Raw genomic sequence first — 20,507 nt, forward strand, 5'->3', positions numbered from 1 at the left:
TCTGGGACAGTTCCTCAACTGTGAAGACCGATGCAAAAAATCATTTAGTTTATCTGCAATGGCCTTATCGTCCTTGAGTGTGCCTTTAGCATCTTGATTGTCCAGGGACCACAGTGGTTGTTTAGCAGGCTTCCTGCTTCTGATATACTTAAACATTTTTTTGCTGTTACTTTTTGAGGTTTTGGCGAGCTGTTCTTCAAATTCTTTTTTGGCCCTCCTAATTATATTTTTATACTTCATTTGCCAGAGTTTATGCTCCTTTCTATTTTCCTCACTAGGATTTAACTTCCACGTTTTAAAGGAATGCCTTGTTGTCTCTCACTGCTTCTTTTACTTTGTTGTTTAGCCATGTTGACTCTTTTTTTGGTTCTCTTACTATATTTTTTAATTTGGGGTATACATTTAAGTTGAGCGTCTATTATGGTGTCTTTAAAAAGTTTCCATGCAGCTTGCAGGGATTTTACTTTTGGCTCTGTACCTTTTAATTTCTATTTAACTAACCACCTCACTTTTGTGTAGTTCCTCTTTCTGAAATTAAATGTGACAGTGTTGGGCTGCTGTGGTGTTTCACTGCCACAGGGATGTTAAATTTAATTATATTATGGTCACTATTACCAAGCTGTCCAGCAATATTCACCTCTTGGACCTGATCCTGTGCTCCATTTAGGGCTAAATAAAGAATTGCCTCTCCTCTTGTGGGTTCCAGGACTAGCGGCTGCAAGAAGCAGTCATTCAAGGGGTCAAGAAACTTTATCTCTGCATCCTGTCCTGAGGTGATATGTACCCAGTCAATATGGGGATAGTTGAAATCTCCCATTATTATTGAGTTTTTTTTATTTTGAATAGGCTCTCTAATCTCCCTGAGCATTTCACAGTCACTATCACCATCCTGGTCAGGTGGTCGGTAATATATCCCTACCGCTTTATTCTTATTATTTGAGCATGGAATTATGACCCATAGAAATTCTATGGTACAGTTTGGTTCATTTAAGATTTTTAATTCATTTGATTCTACACTTTCTTTCACATATATTGCCACTCCCCCACCAGCATGACCTATTCTGTCCTTCCAATATATTTTGTACCCTGGTATTCCCGTGTCCCATTGATTATAGACTGCAAAATACTTGTTCTTGTCTTAATATTATTAATTCTTAGTACTCTTAATAGTAATATTCTTTAATCTTTTTTCAGAGGCTAGGTTACCAAATGAATATCTAGGATAAATAGGGGCATGAGAAAATAACGTGCATAGTGATGGCTGTCTCTCTGATGTGGTCCAGTTCAACCAGAGAACTGAGCTTGTAGCAGTAATTGCTGGATGAAATTCTAGTGCCTGTGTTATGCAGGTGGTCAGATTAGATGATCAGCATGTCTCTCTGGCCCTAAAACCCATGGATCTATTGTTCTTATGATCTATAACATGCAAGATGGCGATACTGTTTCTTCTAACTGACGTGCCATACATTTAGAGTAAATTGTTTTCCCAAGTTAAAAAGGATTCCAGTTATGGCATAAAGCTCTTCTTTCCTAGCTTTCATTTCCATTACTGTTCAAGAACATCCTGTCCTGGATGGTTGTATTTTGAATATATTGGTTGTTCATTAAATTTCATGCTCCTTGGTGAGGGAGGTACCGTACTGTTGATTCCTTTTGCTAGTTCTTAGCAGAGACTACATGTCCCCATTGCTTGCGGCTGGCAAATTATTCGTGAGTATTGTTATGTACTGTCCTATGCATAGCGTTCTATTTATTTTAACAAAACTTTCAGTACAAAATTCCTTGACAACAATAGCTCTTTTTTCCCCTCCCACTTCTCTCGTAGGCATGACAAATCTTTCAAAGGAACAATATCTCTGTCTCCTACGTATATGGGTCATGACTAGATCTCTCTTTAAAAAAGAATAACACTTAAGGTAGGTCAGGAACAATAACTCTTGAAGACTTTCCTTTGGCATTCTGCTTTCCTCAATGTACAAATTGATTATTTTGCAGCTTACACTTTCTTGTTTTAAAAAAGTGACTTGTGATATATTTATCTTTTTTTAAGCGGTTCCAGCTAAGCTAACATGCCTGCAGACCTTCATCTATGGAAGAAGGGATTGGCAAAACAGCTGCTTCTGCTGAGCAATGTGGGAGCAGCTGAGATCCCAGGCCGGTAACTGCATTACAAATACTATAGCTACCTAGAAGCAGCTGTTGCACGGCCTGGTATGCTTTCTGGTTGTATTCCACACAACTAGCAGAGTCCATCTACTAAAAGGAAGCTGGGCCTTTCTTTTCCCCCAGGAAATACCACATGCCATCACCTAGTCCTGGGTGGGCCCAAAATCCTTTAAAATTGTCACGGGAGTATATATGTGTGGGTAATATTTCTAAACCAATATAGTTTAAGTGGTACCAAAAACTGTGTAGGCAAGACCTTCAGCTTTTGTGGGAAGTGGTTTCCCTTTATGTCCACTTGCTTCTGCTCTGCATCCTTCAATCTGCAGGTCTGTGTGACACATGCTGCTTTGCCACTTCAGAGACAGGACATGCCTCTCTATGACACAAAACAGTGGGATTGAGGCTAGAGGGGAAATTGCTGGAGTAAGAGAGGGCAGGGAGGGGCAGGACTTGTGTGCCAACAACACTAAGATTTTGGGCTACATCCTGGGCTACATATATTCTAAAGAACTGGGGTTGAAAAACAAACTTTTTTGGTTGCAGCTCTTGCTTCTGACCAGCAGAAGCAGTAATTTCAGCAGAGTCCATGTCCCCCAGATCAAAACTAGAGAGAGAAACTCTAGCAGAATCACACTCTGGCCAAAATAATGCAGTTCCACCGAAACTGAAATGCTTTGCAACATTGCAAAAGTTTGTTTCAGAAAAAGTTCCAACAATGTCAAAACAGCTCATTTTGACACTTTGGGGACAGAATGCTTTTATTTTTAAATTACTTCATTTTGAAATGTTTTAAATGTTGTGTTATATTATAAAATGTAAAAAAAAAAAGTTGGAATTGAAAGATTTTGGTAAGTCTTTGTTGAAACGAGACATTTCAATTGGCTCTTAAATTTTTTTTTTCTTCACAGAGAACTTAGAAAGTTTTGGGTTTTGTTCCAGTTCAGAACAAAGCCAAATCTTTGCTAAATTGGGAGTTCTGTCCACTGCCTCCTCTACCTCTGAGCAGCCAGGGCTGGCATCTTCCACTGCTCTCTCTGATGGTTTTCACTTGTGGGAGGCAGGCAGTGTCCTGCCCTGAAGAGACCCCATGTTGAGTATCAGAACGGGAAATGAGACCGGATGGGAAGGAGAGTAGAGGATTAACAGTAAGGGGGAGGAGCAGAAAATGACACTATAAATGAAGGGGGATTTCGGGTAGCGAAGCACCTTGTAGGAGAGGAAAAAATGATGGAGGGAGACTTTGCACAAGAAGGGAAAGGCAAGTGAGGGAGGGGAATGGAGATAAGGGGCGGGCATACCAGAGAGACGTGGTGGGAACACAACTGGAAAGGTTAAGGTATGTTGGAGGGATATGCCCCATGAAGATCTCAGAAGAGAAGGCAGACCTATTGTGCGTCCCCATTCATAGAGGCCAGCATGGCAGACCACAAGCCTTTCTCACCAGCAACTGAAGGTGGGGGCAGCCATTGCTTCCTACAACCATGGCAGAGTGGGCTAGGAAGAGAGGGTGCACATGCATTTTTTGCTTGGGCACTGTATGCTTCATCTCAGAACCCACAATACCGCAGGGGAGGAGAAGAGAAAGTTGAACTTTCCCCAAAAGCTCAAAGTCATTGGAGTAAATGAAGAATAACAGGAGGTTGATGTGGCTTCTGATCAGTTTCCTGGCATTTGAATTCATGGTATTATGAGGTTAAGGGAGGGGAGTGGCCTTTTCTGATGAACTGGGAGATACTCATGACAAGGCTACACTAAAAGCAAAACCCCAGAGATCTAGGACCATGAAAGAACAGAGGAATAAAACGAATGGATCAGCAGGGGCACAGCGAGGCAAGCAGCAGACAACACACATTTGGGATTTTTTTCTCTAAAAGTCGGTATGAAAGGATATTCTTAAGAGGATTTAACTATTTCTGGTCTGTCCGTGGGTGGTCAGTTTGTTACTCTTAGAAACACAAATGAAACAGAGCTTGCAAGAATGGATTTTGGGCACAACTGTCATGCCTGCAAGGGATATTTAGAAATTTACTGAAGAGGACATCTTAGAGAAACTTGGCTAGTAAAGTCAGGATAATGTGATTTTAAGCCAGACCAGGCAGCAGGGACTTGTGCAATTCTAAAGGAGTAAGCCAATTACATTCCCTCTTAAGTATAAATAGATACATAAATATGGGAAAACAGAAATATCTTTCACAGAGTGTAGATTGCTGTCTTCAAATGTTTGAGGCTGTGCATACTTTCCAGAGGAAATCTTAACACGCTAATTAAAATGCAGTCGGTGTCTCCAATGGTGGAAAAATAAACTGCTAGCGAATTAAAGATGCACACTTTTTAAAAAGAAAATGAGTCAAACTTCTTTGCACAAACATTACCACACAATGTGGGTGTTCTTGGAAATGACACCACTGTGTAGGTTATGTGTTACTGAGTTATAAGGAGATGTGTGATATTTTGGGGCCTTGCGTTTGAATTGGTTATGCTCCAGAATCCCCTCTCCTCCCTCTATATTTTGGTCCTTGAATCCCTCCCCTGTTGATTAAATCTATATTCGGGCCCTAACTTTCAGAAAGTGGAGGCCAGAGGACCATGTGTGGGTGCTTTTGTCAGCCTGCTCTGCATATGAAATGAACAGAAATGTACATACAAAGCAAGAACCTGTGGTATGGGCACTTATGTAACTGCAGATGCAATTATCACATGGAGTTCAGGCCTTTATCATGAGGCTGTCCTCCTTACTTAGGCGGTAGAACCAAGGGGAAGAAGTGATTATACAAGTGAATTTAATAGTTATTTATCTAGAAGGCCCCTCTTTAAAATTTGCTTTTGGAACAGTTCGGCCTCTGCTACCAGCCTGAGGAAACCTAGCGCTGCCATCATTGGGCATCTCCCTCTCCTGTGATGCTCTGATCTTTGGCAGCCCTCAGATGTCTGCCTGCATCCCGTCTGAGGTCTTGCATAATCAGTGGGGCTGTGGACCGGGGGCAGTGGCCATGTCTTCACGGGGGATGCTGTAGCAGATAGGATTTGCTCCTTGCTTTCTGCTCACCCTCCGGTGCCAGGCCAGCATGGAACTCTCAGTGAGGCACAGGTCCCAGCAGCTGCTAGGGAGGGGAACAAACAGGGGGCCAGGGCCTGGTAGAGAAGAAAACTAATGGGATGAGGGATGGACTTGCTCCATCACTAATTCCTGCCCTCTCCCAGTACCCCTGACTCCTGCCAATATCCTGGTCCCTACTGGTTCCCCCAGCAGCCCAAGCTATCCTTGCGTACCCCATCCCACATAAACCTCAGAAACCAGGAGGGTATGGGGAACAGGCTCCTGTCTCCCACACACCTGCTGCCACTCGCCAGGGAGAAATCAGAGACTCCCTCCCCACATCCATGGAAAAACATCCCACGTGAAGCAGCTGAGAGCATGGCATCTACATCAGCCTGCCCTCCCCAACCTCCTACTCAGCTCTAGCTTCTCCCCCCTGAGGGTCACGTCTCTCTGGCCCTCTTTGAGGGGATGGGATGGTGGCCACGGACAGCCTATCCCCACCTTTAACTCTGCTCAATTATGTGGACCTTCTGCTGGAATCCCTCCTAGGAACTAATCAGCCTTAAGATGGATGGGGTTTTCCCACAGCTCTCAGGAAACTCTGCCTATAATTGGTTTCCTCTGTGCTATGAGAAATCCCACCCAATGGCATAGGCTGACGGGCATGTTTTTTTTCTAAAATGTTTCAATCCTGCCTTTAGTTCCCCTCCTCGTTAATCGGGGAGGGGGACTTACTTGGCCTTGGTGTAGGCTTCTCATGCTCTCTGCCCTCTCTTGCAGCTCCCAGCACTGGGGTCTTCTACCTTCTGCTGCCTGTGGGCTGCGCTTTCCCTAACCCTCCCCACCAACCTTCCCTGACTTCAGGACCCTATGAAAGACAGCTGGAAAATGGCTGCCTGCACCCATCTTCGCCTTGGAATTCTCCTCTCGCAGCCGGGGAAAAGGGACATGGAGGGGGAAGACAGAAGCACATAAAAGAGGAGCCTGTGGAGTGACCCCTTCCAGTGGGGTTTCTGGGCTATGTGATTTGATTTGCTAGCTGGAACTGGTTTAGTTGGAACCTTCTTCCCTTCCTCTGTGAGGTGCTGCCCCTCCCCAGGATGCAGCTACCATTTCAGAGGCTGACTGACCTGACTGTGCAACCTGTAGGCCTTTTTAGCCCTCTATATTTGTTGCGGCTGCTCCCCCTCCCCACCCCATCCCCAAGGCTGTGGCATAGACCATAATAATCTAGGAGGAAACATGTCCTGACATGCCTGCTGTGTTTAAAACAGTCTTAAGCCATCCCTGGGGGACAGCAGAGCCACCTACCCTTGACTGTCACAGAGGTGTTTATCCCACCCCTCAGTAGGGATTAGATCCCTTCTGCCCCCCTCTCTGGCTGGAGCTGCCATTTCACCTGCTCGGTGACATGACCCCCAACCCTGTGCACCTCTCAGATCCCTCCTCTTGGATTCCTTTTGCGAGGCAGCTCACTTTTCTGTAAGTCTTGTGCTGATGGCATTGCAGCAGCCATTCAACATTCACACAGATAATATTTTTCTCTCTTTTATTATCGCTCCTAAATTTGCAGCCCTGAATTTGACACGAGGGCTCACGGTTGCAGGCCAGTCTTTCTCCCTCCCACCAGAAGCTGCTGACATCTAAACTGGATAGGCAATGTGCTCAGAGCCAGTTGTCAGTAGCTGGGAAAGATGACACTATATCTGGCTGGAACAAGACAAGCGGAGCCTTCCCACGCCTTGTCGGTCCATTGAAAGTTGGAATTGGCAGAAAAGACATCAAAGCAGGTGTGAGAATGCCACGGCAGGATTTGCCAAGGACTCCTCTGTTCATGTCTGCGATGCCAGGAGCCAGGGCAGGGGAGAGATGAAAAGGGCAGGCTATTTAATATTCCCTCCCCTCATGAAAGCAACACATCCCCTGTTTCTGAAGAGCTTATTCTGTGCCATCGCGGCAGCTGTTAGAGGTTGTGGTGGCATTAGCCTCTTTGCGCTGCGAGTTATCAGCCCTTGGCAGGGTGACAGTTACACTGTATCTTACATAAATGTGTACCTTGTACTGATCTGCCCACGCCTACCCTGCTAAGGTGTGTGGCCTGATTATTTACCCCCCAACCCCTTCCTGCCTCCAGAGGATCTCCTTTCTGGGAATTCCCTCCTGAACCCCTTCTCCTGGCAGTTCAAACACTCTTCCAGGCACCCCTGCAGCTCCCCTTCTCCCAGTATCGCTTCTCCCATGTCTCCCCTTTGGCTCCCCCAAACACCGCCTGCCCTGTATTGCTCACACACTGTGGCAGGGAAGAGCTTGTGCTAAACAGGTTCCTTACGTCCGCCGATGGGCACCCAAACTAAAGCTATAGCTGGCAGGAGAGCCCTGCATTAGGGGTGACCTTTTGAACTTTCCAGCTACACCCAGCACCCTTAAATAACAACAGCAGCTCCTCCACACAGTCCCGCAGAGGACTTTAACCCCCCCACGCTCTCTAAACACCTCCTTCCCCACCAGCTTTCCCCAGAGACGCTCCACCCTTCCTGACCTCCCCATGCCCCTGTCTTCTTGTAGCTCCCACATACCTCCCTCTTTTCCACTGCATGCAATGTCTTCATGCACATGCTCCTGGGTCCCCAAACCCCGCCCAGGAGCTGAGTAAATGGGTGAGGACAGTTATAGGAGTGAGAGACCCCTGTCACTGAGCCACTGCCAGCTTTATTAAAACCCTAAGGAAAGTCCTGGGAAATAACATCGTTAAACTGGAAATCAGGATGAACAGCTGCACAGTATTACATACCTTTACTGAAAACATCTAAAAGACACCACAGACCTTTAAAAGCGTGAATATTCAGAGTTAGCTTCTCACTGAAAAACAAACAAACGTAATGGTTCTGTGTCCGTTGCAGTGAATATTGCCACTATATTGCCAAACAAGAGGACTCCTGTTTATTTTTTAAAAAAAGTTTGTCTAAAAATAATAAATGAGTCCTTGGGAAAATTCAGGGCCAAATTTAGTGGGAGTGTAAATGACGGGCCCAGGTGTACCATGGATGTAAGTGGTAAAACTCGTGAAACTTGCACTGACCCAGCATTCTGTAGGTGAACCATGTAGCTTAATTTTTAAGCAGAAGTGGGTCACTACAGGAATTGTAGCAGGAAAAACAACTACCAGGAAGGTATAAGAGATGGAAGAAAAGGGCTGATTTCTTATATGTTCCTGGCAGCTATTTTCCTGCCACACATCTTTATAAGCAGCCTTGACAACTCATCATGAGCCTCATGACATTTGGTATTCTTAAAGCCCCAGTTTCTGGAGTCATGTTGTGATGTGAGACTCTCGGCTTTCTTTTCTTAGAAAATATGTTTTTAGCCCTAATGGCAGCAGAGCACTGGTAACTGGAAAACATAGGCAAACATAATAACCCATTAAACTTTTTTTAAGCCTATCTGATGATTTGTGATGGCCTGCCTCATGGTTTTTGAACAGCTGAGTCATCTAATGCTGTGCAAGTAACACTTATTTTGTACACTGCTCAATGCCAAACTGGTGCACACTACCCTACCCTTACCCCTTACACCAGTGTTTCCATCGCTATTGAATTTGACCCAACACACTGCGAAACAACAAAGGAAATTTAATATTAAACCAACTTGCTAATGACATTAAGGGCTGGAGAAATTCCAGCTCAGAGTTAATATTTACTCACCCTATTATGCCTAGAGCATGTTTAGGGTCTCAAAGCAATAACATGGGTCTTGGCCCTACTAATGCAAAGGGGTCATAGACCTAATCAATCTGGCCACCTGGGGATTCCCTCAGTGTGTCAGTCCACTCACAGTCTCTGCCATGGGGTGCAAGCAGCTACAGGAAAAGAATATGCCTGCAACAGCTCTGCATTTCTATTATTTCTGGCTGCCAGACGGCCCTCTGGGCTGTAGGCAGTTGAGTGTAAATTAGAGCAGTCCTAAGGAGGCTAAGCCAGTCCCCATAGAGTCCTGGAGTTGTGGAACCACAACGCTGTCATAATAGCAAGTTTGTCCTCTCCCATTCTGGGTTTTGTACTAAGCATAGCTCAGCTGTATGTTCTGCAATAGTGACCCACATTGTGGTGAATTCAGGATAGCACTGAAAATATCAACTCTTGAATTCCCTTCTTTGTCAGTTCAAGTCACGCCCCTGTTGCATTATTATATCGGGGCTGTAACAAAGAGTAGTTATGACACATTGTGTCACAGATCAATGTAATGGCTCTGTCAGTCTGTCTGGCCAGTCTCTTAATATGTATTACACAATAAAATATAATGGTTCTAAAGGAGGCATTAAAATCAGTCAAGTAATCACAAAGCACCTTCTTAATAAGACTCTCCAGGAAAGCGGTGCACTCTGAGTGTTTGGAAAGGAAGTGTTTTGATAGTACAGGTAATTATTATTATTGTTTTGTGTATGCATTTGGCAAGCAATGAAAGTAGGATCTTTTTATGCCAGAAATTATTAAAACACATTGTGTTACAAAGAAGGTGTTCTTACATATTACTGTATGTATTGTCTTACTTAGGCACTGTGCACTTAAAGTGAAGGTTTCAGCTTTAACTTCCAATATACTTGGTTTTTTGTAGGCTTAAGTCAGAGCCTTAATGTTATCAAAGTAGTATTTAGTGGTGTAGTGAGTATATAAAATGCTGTTTAAAAAATAATTACATATAGCTCAAGACGGGAAAAACCAGTACATTCCTGTAAACAGCCACTTAAGATGTGGGCAATAAATAAATGACTGTAATAAATAATTTGTCATGTCAAAGCTTAAGCATTTGGTAGGATGTTGAAGGAGGGTACTCTTTGTCCATTGCATCCTGAGATACCTTCAAAAATGATTGGGGATTAGAAGAGATTATTTTACTTAGTATTGGGACAAGCTTTTGGAAAGCTTATCCAAGTGTATAGGACTCTTCACCTTTCTGCCCTCCCTTTGTATTTCCCCCCACCCCCAAAAAGACATTATCACAAATATATGTTGCTTTCTAACTTGTGAAATTAAATAGACTCCCTTAAATCTGTGGACTGACTTTACGGATTGTTTCTAGCAAATCTATGGAAGAATGAGCCCTGAGAGTAAAGGGTCAGTAAATGCAATTAAAGGGTCTCTAATTTTCCATTGGCTACTGCAAGTAAAGTGTTTTGTCTTTCCACATCCACTGGTAGTCCTCTTGTGTCACACTTTTCTGCCCTTTCTTTTCTTTTCAATATGCCCTCCTTGTGGTGAAAAGGAGTTCTTCTTTATATATATAGAAAATATATATATATATTCTTCTCTATATATATAAAGAAGAACTCCTTTTCACCACAAGGAGGGCATATATATGTATATGCATATATATATATATATATATATATATATATATATATATAATGTAAAAAATATCAGATGTGCTGGCATTTAAATGTTACTCCAGTTGTTAATAGATCGTGGACTGGTATAGCAATTCATTGTAGCTTGTAATAGAGGTAATGTCACTTTAAGACATGTGATACTTTACAGAGCAGGGATGTATTGAAATAGACTACCGGTACTTACAGCATTGTATAGCAATCCTGCTTTGTACATACAGCTGCTTTACTCTGCATTGAATGCACTGTAGTGAGGCTGCTCTGTCATTAAACATAAACTGATCCTCATCTTTAAGTACACTGGAAGCTGCAAATTATCTCAAGATCACTTCAAAGGTCTCATCAAACAGAAGGTGACGTTAGGAGATGATTTAAAGGTGAAAATGACAAGGTTTCCACCCCTCAAACCTTAGCCACTTTTCTGACAACACAGTCTGAGAGCTCAGATGTCTCCTTTACTCTGGGAATAGGATTGGTGACGAAAAAGAGAATTTTTTTTTTTAATCCTGATAAAGAAGATTATTGGGAAGCTATTTAAAATTCCTTATTGTGGTACAGATGGATTTTAAAAAGTGTTAGATCTTTCCAATGAACACTAATAGAGTACTCTGCTCTTGGCTGGATTACTCAGGTAAGGAGCTTCTTTAGGATTTAAGATTCAGAAAGCAGATCTTGAACTCATCTGACAATAACTGGAGGAATACTCACAGAATCTGTGTGTGTGTGTGTATATATATATATTAGCAAGAGGCTCTCTTTGCATAAAAACAGTGTGTTCGACAGCAGTTGTAGTGAGCTGACTAACAAGTACATGAAGAAATGAAATGCTAGTAAGGAAGGAATGTTGGGGCTTTGAATAAAGTTAATTAAAATAATGTAGTTTGAGGAAGGATGGAAAAGATGTAGCAGACTAAGAGTGAAAACATGGGGTGGGGGTGGGGGGTTTCAAAGTCATCTGTTCAGTGTGGTTAAGAATATGATACCTGGACACATTTTAAAAAAAGAAATAGGAGCTATTGGGTGATTGTAGAAGTTTGGCTTTGCTTCATGGTTTGGCTAGGATGTTAAAGTTCAGGTTAAATAAGAGCACTTTATGCCTGAAATATCAATGCATGTTAGAGTCACCTTTCCCTTTTATGTCATTGTATGAAAGCATGGGAGCACCAGAAATGACTAAAAAAAGCATTAATTTCTGAAGACATGGGAGGTCTATTGTGAGCTATCTGTTTGGAGGGGGTAGAATCCATGTTACACTATTACTCAGTCCAAAAACAAAGGAGGAAAAGTATACAAAAGTAAACAGTAGGAAGGAAAACTAATTATATGCTGAATAGTGCATCAGATACACAGAACAGGGAAACAAATAGCCTTGTGTTGAGGAAAATAATGTTTTGCTATTTTGCAGTTAATTATACTTGTCAGTTTATTTGCGGGATTTTCTTCCATTAATCTTTAAAACAATCCTCAAAGACCATGCTTATTTATTAAAATAACAAAAATAATCTGTGCATATATTTTATTGACACATAAACATCGCTATGATTTTTAATAGTGTGTATTTCCCCAATAAAGAAATTGTGCTGATAGGTCATTTTTTGGATTTTACATTGGTCGGCTCGATCTTTCCTAAATGCATAGAATGTTCAGGGTTAAGAAAAGATTTTTAGCTTTAAAGTCTTCCATCCTCAGTGAACATGATGTTCTGCTGATTGGATTATTAGATAGAAAGTGGCATCATGTCATTGGCTGAATAAGGAGAATGTCTGAAGTTTGATTAATTTGGCAATATGAAATGCAGCAGAAGGTGTTATTAAAGGAACTGGATGATATGTAGCATAGCTGAGCCTTGCAAATCCTACAATCCTTGCAGGTATTGAGAAGGAGCTATTAAAGTCACAAAGTCTGAGAAAATTTAACCAATTAGTATAATAATAAATGGATGGAAATATCTACCCACATATAATATTTCAAGTAGTCAAGTGTGCCAGCATTGGGAGACAGAGAAAGAAGTACACCATTCCTTTTCAGCAAGAGTTTGTCTTTAAATTTTGACACACTCTACCTTATGAAAAGATCAAACCTCCTATTTGTTACATATAAAATTCAGTCTGCCCTTACTATTGTTCTTTATGAGCATAGGCCAAACAAAAGGAAGCTGATTTTTATCTGGGGATTAGAACACAATTCTGAGAAACAATTACTTTGTTTAGCAGACAGCATTCATTGCAATTAAAAATTAATGTGCACAGAAGTCAAAAACAATAATCTGTTACCTACTGGGTAGGTATTTGCCTTGCAGCCTTGGGGCTGGAGGATGCTTAAAATGCATCTCAGATATCTGATAATGTTGTATGACTATCTGTAATATATTTAAAATAGTTTTGATACTGTCTGAGGAGCTCATTTTTGGGGGGATAGTATTGTAATTCCCTCCCCCCCCCAACTGGTAAATCAAATTGCAGCACAGAGTGGGAATATTTCCCTAGCTTCTATTTATGTTGTTTTTCTTCAAGTACTTGGATCATTATAGTTTCATTTGTGCCACTGAATTATAAAAGTTACCAAGTCTCCCATGCTGACATCTCTTTACCTCAACTTTTCTTGTTTTTGACATGACCTTTGTCATATAACCATTGCAGCCTGCAAGGGGAGGGGGAGAAGAGGGAGGGAAGAAAGAAACAAAGATACTGTAAAGGTAAAAATACTGTTGTAATCACTGCTAAATACTGTGTGTGCTCTCAGGCTATATGTACTAACGCCTGTCTAATATTTCATTTAGAGAATGGCGATGGTCTCTACAATGTCTTGGGTCCTGTATTTGTGGATAAGTGCATGTGCAATGCTGCTCTGTCAGGGGTCTCTTCATCACACTTTCCAGCAGCATCACCTGCACAGACCAGGTAGGACCAATCAGCTACAGGATGTTGTAAGATGACAGGCACTCTATCCGTGCACTTGTCTGCCTTGATAAATGGTTGAATAAACATAAACATCCCAGTTTGTTATTGAACATTTATGAGTTGTTTGTCTATGTATCTCAGAGAATCTTTCTGATCAGCCTAATGTATGGCTGTTTGGTATTGGAATATGCCTCCTGTTAGCATCCTTTTCTAACAGCTTCTCAACTCAGGAGGCTGATCACTGAAAGCCTATTTTAGATAAGAATTTAATTTCTCTGTTCTCTTTATTTTTTTTCCTGTGTAATAACAGAGTAAGTTTTGTTCCCCAGAAGAAATCCTGGTGGCAGAGCTTTGTGTAACTTTATTTGCTGTACCTATGTCAATCTGGGCACAAATTGTACGCTTACAATGATATGAGTGAAACTCTGATAATAGTTGAGCCTTTTCACTCTTCCTGAGGTCAGTGGGATGGGATGGGTCTATATGAGAGCAGAATTTGGCCTAGAAGTTTTAATCTTACTGATGGCAAGCCATGAGTTTGCAAAGGTGCAACTCTGAGTAGAATTCAGGCCTGGGTTTCAGTGGGGTTAGATGAGTGTTGCTGAGAGCAGGTTTTAGTTTCTTTGTGTGTGGAATGGAGACTGTGTATAAATATTTTCATTACTTTGACATTCTTCAAACAGAAATTGTTGGTGTTAATTTTCAGCTGTAATTACTTTGTGAATCATGTATCATATGAAAAATGTTGAAGAAATGGCATATTAAAGCTCATTATTACCAATAAGTTAGAAATGAGAGAGCCTTGTGTTGTAATTTCACATACTCTGAACCCAAGGAAAGGAGTGAAAGTTCTTCCCAAGAGAATTAGAGATGAAACAGAGAATATTAGCTGGTAATTACACATTATTTAATTTGTAGAAGCAGGTAGATCAAAGCAGAATTAGAATAAGGCTAACATTTTCAAAAGTGATAGGGCTTAGCCTCCTAAATCACTTAGGCACATTTGAAAAAAATTGCCCTTAATCTTTAGTGGGTCTAATGTGCTGAAAAGTTTTTTTTCCAATTGTTTTCGCTGCCCAAAAGTGATAGGGTGTTTTGGGGGTATCTTCGTGTCTTCTCTCTCAATAACATAATATAAAATAAATATAATCATAGCCTGGAGAGGAATGGTTCTAAAAATTTGACTCCCAGGCTTTATCTAATGAACAACTATTATGTGTTTTGTATTGGCTTTAGTACCGGCATTTTGAAGTTAGAGAATACATCCCGTTTTGGATGTTCTTTTTTGGAATACACAGAGAAATGCCCATTAAAAGAAATGCCCCGAAATCACGATTGGTGATCTGAGACTGTCCCCTGGCTAAACAAACAAACAAACAAACTACTTGCATAAATAGGTAAAAGGAAAATGTAATCTCATTTTGTAAAGTCTGTTGAAACAAGCGACATTATGAGAAAAAATGAGAGCCTGGCAGATCCAGAGCTTTGCCACATTTGCCTAAGCTTGAAAAATCACTTCTTTTATGAAGCAAGAACAGTCAGACACTGAATGCATACCAAGTATTGGGGAAATGTGGAAAATGACAAATCGTTCACTCAGAGCTGTGATACAGATATAGTGAAGGTTTTACAGCTGCCTCATCACCTGCTTAGGAACCTCAGAGAGTTTCCTCTTGCGAGCCTTTCTCAGGCAGCTACTCCGCACCCTGCATGAGTAAGATTGATGGTGTTCTGATCCCAGGCAGCCAATTTCAGTCTCTCAAGAAATAATCCAGTACATTGACAGATGAGTGGAATTTGACATGGTGTTCACCTCTGATTCAGATTGCTTTGCACCTGGAAAGTACCAGCTAGGGAGGGTCCTTTAGAGGAAACAGAGATTTTAGACAATTTCTATTGTCAGAACATGAAATCAGCACAATGTTTTTATAAGGCCATGAATTTGCAATCTGCTTACTGAATGCAATAGGTTTGTACATAAAAGGGATGGAAATATGTTAACTAGGAAACTGACTGATTTAATGTATTCAACTATAGTCTCTAAGCAGTTCCTATTTATAATATTAGGAATGTGTTTGTTAGTCACTGTATAAGTAAGATTAAAATATTCAGCCAAATAAGGATTAATACAAATGATGCAGATGAACCAATGCACAATTTCAGTAATTTAATATTTGTGTATATGAAATTTTGAGTCATGGCAAAAATAGCTATCGTCAATAGCAGGTTCAGCATACTTTTTCTCATTTTGTGGGATTACATGGATATTAGTTTGATACTTAATTTAAGAGACATTCCGAACAATTAAAAACTCAATGGTAGGACTACTTTAGTATAGACTAGGGTAATTAAAAGAGACAGATTCCTTTCTGCCTTGTGCCTCTTGTACTTGATAAATACAAGAGTATCCATTAAATACAAGTACATGCAGTGTTAAAAAAACAAATTCTGATTTAGTGGATTGAACCTAATAAACTTGAATGTAACTGAATGGATATATGTATTGAGAGAATCTATTTCTAATATGAAGATTAATTCAGTAATGAAACACTATGGATTTCTGGCATGAGACACTGAAAGGTGACTTTATCAAGTATAGTAGTCCTTTTTTTCTAAAACTTTCTTAAACATTGTAAGTTTTTGCCAGAAGCTGGGAATGGGCAACAGGGGATGGATCACTTGATGATTACCTGTTCTGTTCATTCCCTCTGGGGCACCTGGCATTAGCCACTGTCAGAAGACAGGAATCTGGGATAGATGGACCTTTGGTCTGACCCAGTGTGGTTGTTCTTATGTTCTAATGTTTTCAGATAAACTTTTGGACATTATACATGCGAACACACAAGTTTAAATTTTCATTTCACTGCAGGCTGTATTTCTATAATTCATCATTTTGGTAACCTATAGATGACGTGACAGAAGATACAAAATTGCAAATAAATCGCAAACCATTTTATGTGACAGAATTTTTAAGTGACTGTAGCTTCATTTTCTGTGAAATAGTAGCTGAAGGGCACATACAGGATATATTCAATATTACTATGGGTATAAAATTGAATGTAAGATATTGCACACGTACATGGACTGTTGTCTCCCTTGTCACATTAACCCAAAGGTTTGAATGCATATAATTATGTCTTAGTAAGGCATGTATTGGTGAATGTTCTTTTAAAATGAAATAGGTTGAGTGTGTGCATGGAGTTTTTTCCTTCTTCTTGACTAATACTCAAAGGACAGTCTTCATTTGGTGTAAACTTGCATAGCTCCAATGCCATACAATTCTCTTTAGGTAATATTGTCTTCTGCAGATCCTTATATAAATATATTTCATTTTCAAGAAAATTATATTATACAAAGTATGCATGAAAACATGCATAGGATATAACTTTAGGAAGAAGCAATCAATGTTCTCTGAGTACTTAGTTTGGTTTGGAGTTAATAAAACACAATGAGAACAATTCCACATTGGCCATTTTAAACTCCAGCATACATACAATTGTATGGCTGTTGAATTGGCCTTGGGATTAGACTGGACAGGTTGTGATTTAAAGAGGTAGCTGAGTGCCAGTGATTGTCCATTGATCATCTGATTGACAATATTGACTCATTTCAGAGTAGCAGCCGTGTTAGTCCGTATTCACAAAAAGAACAGGAGTACTTGTGGCACCTTAGAGACTAACCAATTTATTTGAGCATAAGCTTTCGTGAGCTACAGCTCTCTTCACAAAAGCTTATGCTCAAATAAATTGGTTAGCCTCTAAGGTGCAACAAGTACTTCTTTTCTTTTTGCGAATATTGACTCAGTTCTCCAGAAGTAGGAAGTCGACATTAAGGTTTGGCAAGACACTAAAGTGTCAACAAAGCATTTCTGAGTCTTAAGGATGCAAATAAATTTGATATTCGCATCAGTGTCACAAATATACAAAATGATCTCTCATTGTTTTATTATGTACAAGAGATTATATTTCAATTCAGGAAAGAACCTTAAGGCCAAACCCAGGGTTGTGAGTTCAATCCTTGAGGGGGCCATTTAGGGATCTGGGGCAAAAATTGGGGATTGGTCCTGCTTTGAGCAGGGGGTTGGACTAGATGATCTCCTGAGGTCCCTTCCGACCCTGATATTCTATGAATATTCTATGAATTAGCATTAAATCTAAATGGAAAATACCATGGTTAGACCTTGAAGTTAAAAAAAAAATAAACACAAAAATTGCAAGTTACCATCACCTGGACATGACACGTTTTAGCCCATGTAGAATAATTTGTTAAACATTCAGGATGCCAAGTTGGTCCTACGTGAATTTTGTAAAGTATAAAGATGTGGGCTAGAAACATAGAGATACTGTAACATGGTTAACGTTTGCAAAGATGTTAATTAAAAAAAAAAGGCCTATTCAGAGAGGGAAAGATGGTTGTATCCGCCTGAGCTGGTTTGGCTTGTATCAGTGAAATTGTGGTTGCGTTTCTCAAGGCAGTATGCCAAGAAAATGCTGAGTAGTTTCTTCCACTTTTTTTTCTCTCTTGGCAGTGTTTCATGTGTTACTTTGTACTGTAACAGAAATGCATCAAACGACACAGTTATATAAATGTTAAAACCAGGACTTTAGGTCATACGTACACCAACTAAATACTAAGCTATCCATAGTTTTATTTATTGTGGCAGCAGCAGATCTTACACGAATCAAAAATCATCTTGAGAAGAGTTTGCCCATAAATACTAAGAGAAAAAAAATCACTACGCCAAAGCAATCTTATAGAAACTCAGACCAAACAAGAACCGAGGAGTTCTCTGAGCTTGTTTCATAAAAGAAAGGCAGCGTCTTACAATGACTTGATCTATGGCTGTGAGCAAGGGACTTTAGTTTTAATCTTGACTCTGCCACTTACTTGGGAAGCCTTAGGGAAGCCACTTAGGTCCAAATCTTCAAAAATTGTACTCATTTGGGGAGGCTCCAATGCTGATATCCAGTTTATGACATCTTGTAAAAATGTTGCACTTAGCTTCTCTGTGTCTGTTTCCTCAATAAAAATATGAATATAATATTTCCTTGCCTATCTTGCAGGATGATTGAGAATCAGTGATCTAATCCAATGGGATTTTTGCTGTTGATGTTGATAGGAGCAGGTTTGAAGATGTATATGGAAAATTATTAGTAATTGTATTCAAGCCAATCAGAATCCATACTGGTACTGTACTAGAGAACGAGAGAAAAGAAAAAAAAACATGTACCCTGGCATTCACAGTACAATATGCTCACCACCATCTAACTTCTTAACGCACATCAAGGGTAAAGGTCAAGTGACCACAAAAGTAATTGCCAATATCACTTGATAATTTATCTTAACACAGAACTAAAAAAGACATAGGATCAGATTTTGATCTTGTTTACATTGTAAATATGGAGTAAATGCCCTGAAACCAATGAACTTACTCCAGGTTAACACAGATATAAACAAGATCAGAATCTGGTCCAGAACTTGATATACTATAATCAATGAACTGGCTATAGGTACAATATACCTTTTAATATCTTCCTAAGTCTGTGTCTGCAGATATGTAAACTGTCAGCTGCTGAGTTAAGAGTGATAATACAGAGCAATGTAATGTTGTTACACCTCCTTGCATGCAAAACAGCATTGATGTTGTGTGTGTAGGAGCCGTGCTATAAATAGCACAAACAATTTTGGACTGGGGAATGTGAATAGCTAGGGTGTATCAGGCAGGACTATATACTGAGTTGTGCTCTTGTGATTTGCTTGTCTGGGGCAGTGGATGTCCTAAGAAGATGTAATGACAGATTGCTTACAAAAATCCAAGGAATTAAACCTCCAAAAGATGACATGGGCCAGGCCTAAAAAGGCCCTAATTGAAGACAGAACAACATGCTCTGTGGTACTGAGAAATCTCCCTATTTATGTCTTTTGTGATATGGTAAATAACTACCAGCTTTTTGGAGTTACATTCTGTGTACTGGAGTTGTAAAGTTAATGAGACAAGTTTGGACACGGGAAAGCTGTTCTCAGATCTGGTAACGTCCTTCTTAACTTTAAGAAGCAGGTTGCTGTTAGGAACTTCGACTAAAATATTGTTGTCCTGATGCATTAAGTACTATGCTTTGGACCTTCCCCATATTTCTGCAGCTAAGTGTGGCCCTGGCCCTTCCATTTACAGCAGTGCAGAGGATGTAAAAAGCCCTTGTACCCTCCTTGTGTGACCTGCAAAAGGATTGTGCAGAACTGCAATCCTTGCACCTGGGAATGCAGCGGCTGCTCCATCCCTACTCCACCCCCCAACCCGCCAGAGGTGCAGAGGGTGTTGTCATCTTCTACTAGTGTCTTTTAATTTTGCTAAGGCAAGAATGAGAAATGATTTGCTCACTGGAGAATCTCCAGAAACTTTATTCTTTAACCCCGTTTTGCTATCAGTGTTAATTAACATTTCTAATGGCTCATCCATGCTACTTTGAGAAGATACCATCATGGGTTCTGAAATTAGATCATGGTCTGTCTTTTGTGCAATATTTCAACACATGGCTATGGACCTAGTTTGGTAGGGGAACACTGTAGATGTCTTATTTGTTATTTGAATTATTGCAGAGCCTAGAAGTTCCAGTCCAGGACCAAGACCCCCCTGTGCTTGCCATATGCCTTTACCTCAGGGCAACACACCAGGTGATTTATTCTTTACTGGTGTTCAGCTTTACATCCTGCCTCTGCCTAGCAGATTTGCAATGTATTATTTATTATTTTATATTGTGGCAGTGCCCAGAGTCCAACCATCTTGGAGCCTCATTGTACTAGATTATCATATAGTAGCTGGCACTCCTTGCCCCAAAATGCTTATAATCCAAAAGACAAGACATAAGAGGTGGATGAAACAAACAAGCAGGCTGGGATGGAGTTTGGGAAAGATGGGGTAACAATAATAATTAGATGTGTGCAATCCTGAGGTCCCTTCCAACGCTGATATTCTTTGATTCTATGAATTCTTAGCTAATCAAGAGCAGTAATCACAACTCAC

General features: G+C 40.5%; 1 protein-coding gene across 1 annotated transcript in view; it reads left to right on the forward strand.

Moving 5' to 3' along the window:
• Window positions 1-10,805: 10,805 nt before the first annotated feature.
• Window positions 10,806-20,507, forward strand: part of TAFA1 (TAFA chemokine like family member 1) — a 350,532-nt gene continuing 340,830 nt past the window's right edge. Inside the window, exons 1-2 of the mRNA XM_073351052.1 lie at window positions 10,806-11,217; window positions 13,366-13,486. Coding sequence (XP_073207153.1) covers window positions 13,369-13,486 — 118 coding nt within the window. The 5' untranslated portion in view covers window positions 10,806-11,217; window positions 13,366-13,368. The remainder of the gene's footprint in view (window positions 11,218-13,365; window positions 13,487-20,507) is intronic.

Source organism: Lepidochelys kempii, chromosome 7 (assembly GCF_965140285.1).
Source record: "Lepidochelys kempii isolate rLepKem1 chromosome 7, rLepKem1.hap1, whole genome shotgun sequence".
Lineage (NCBI taxonomy): Eukaryota > Metazoa > Chordata > Testudines > Cheloniidae > Lepidochelys > Lepidochelys kempii.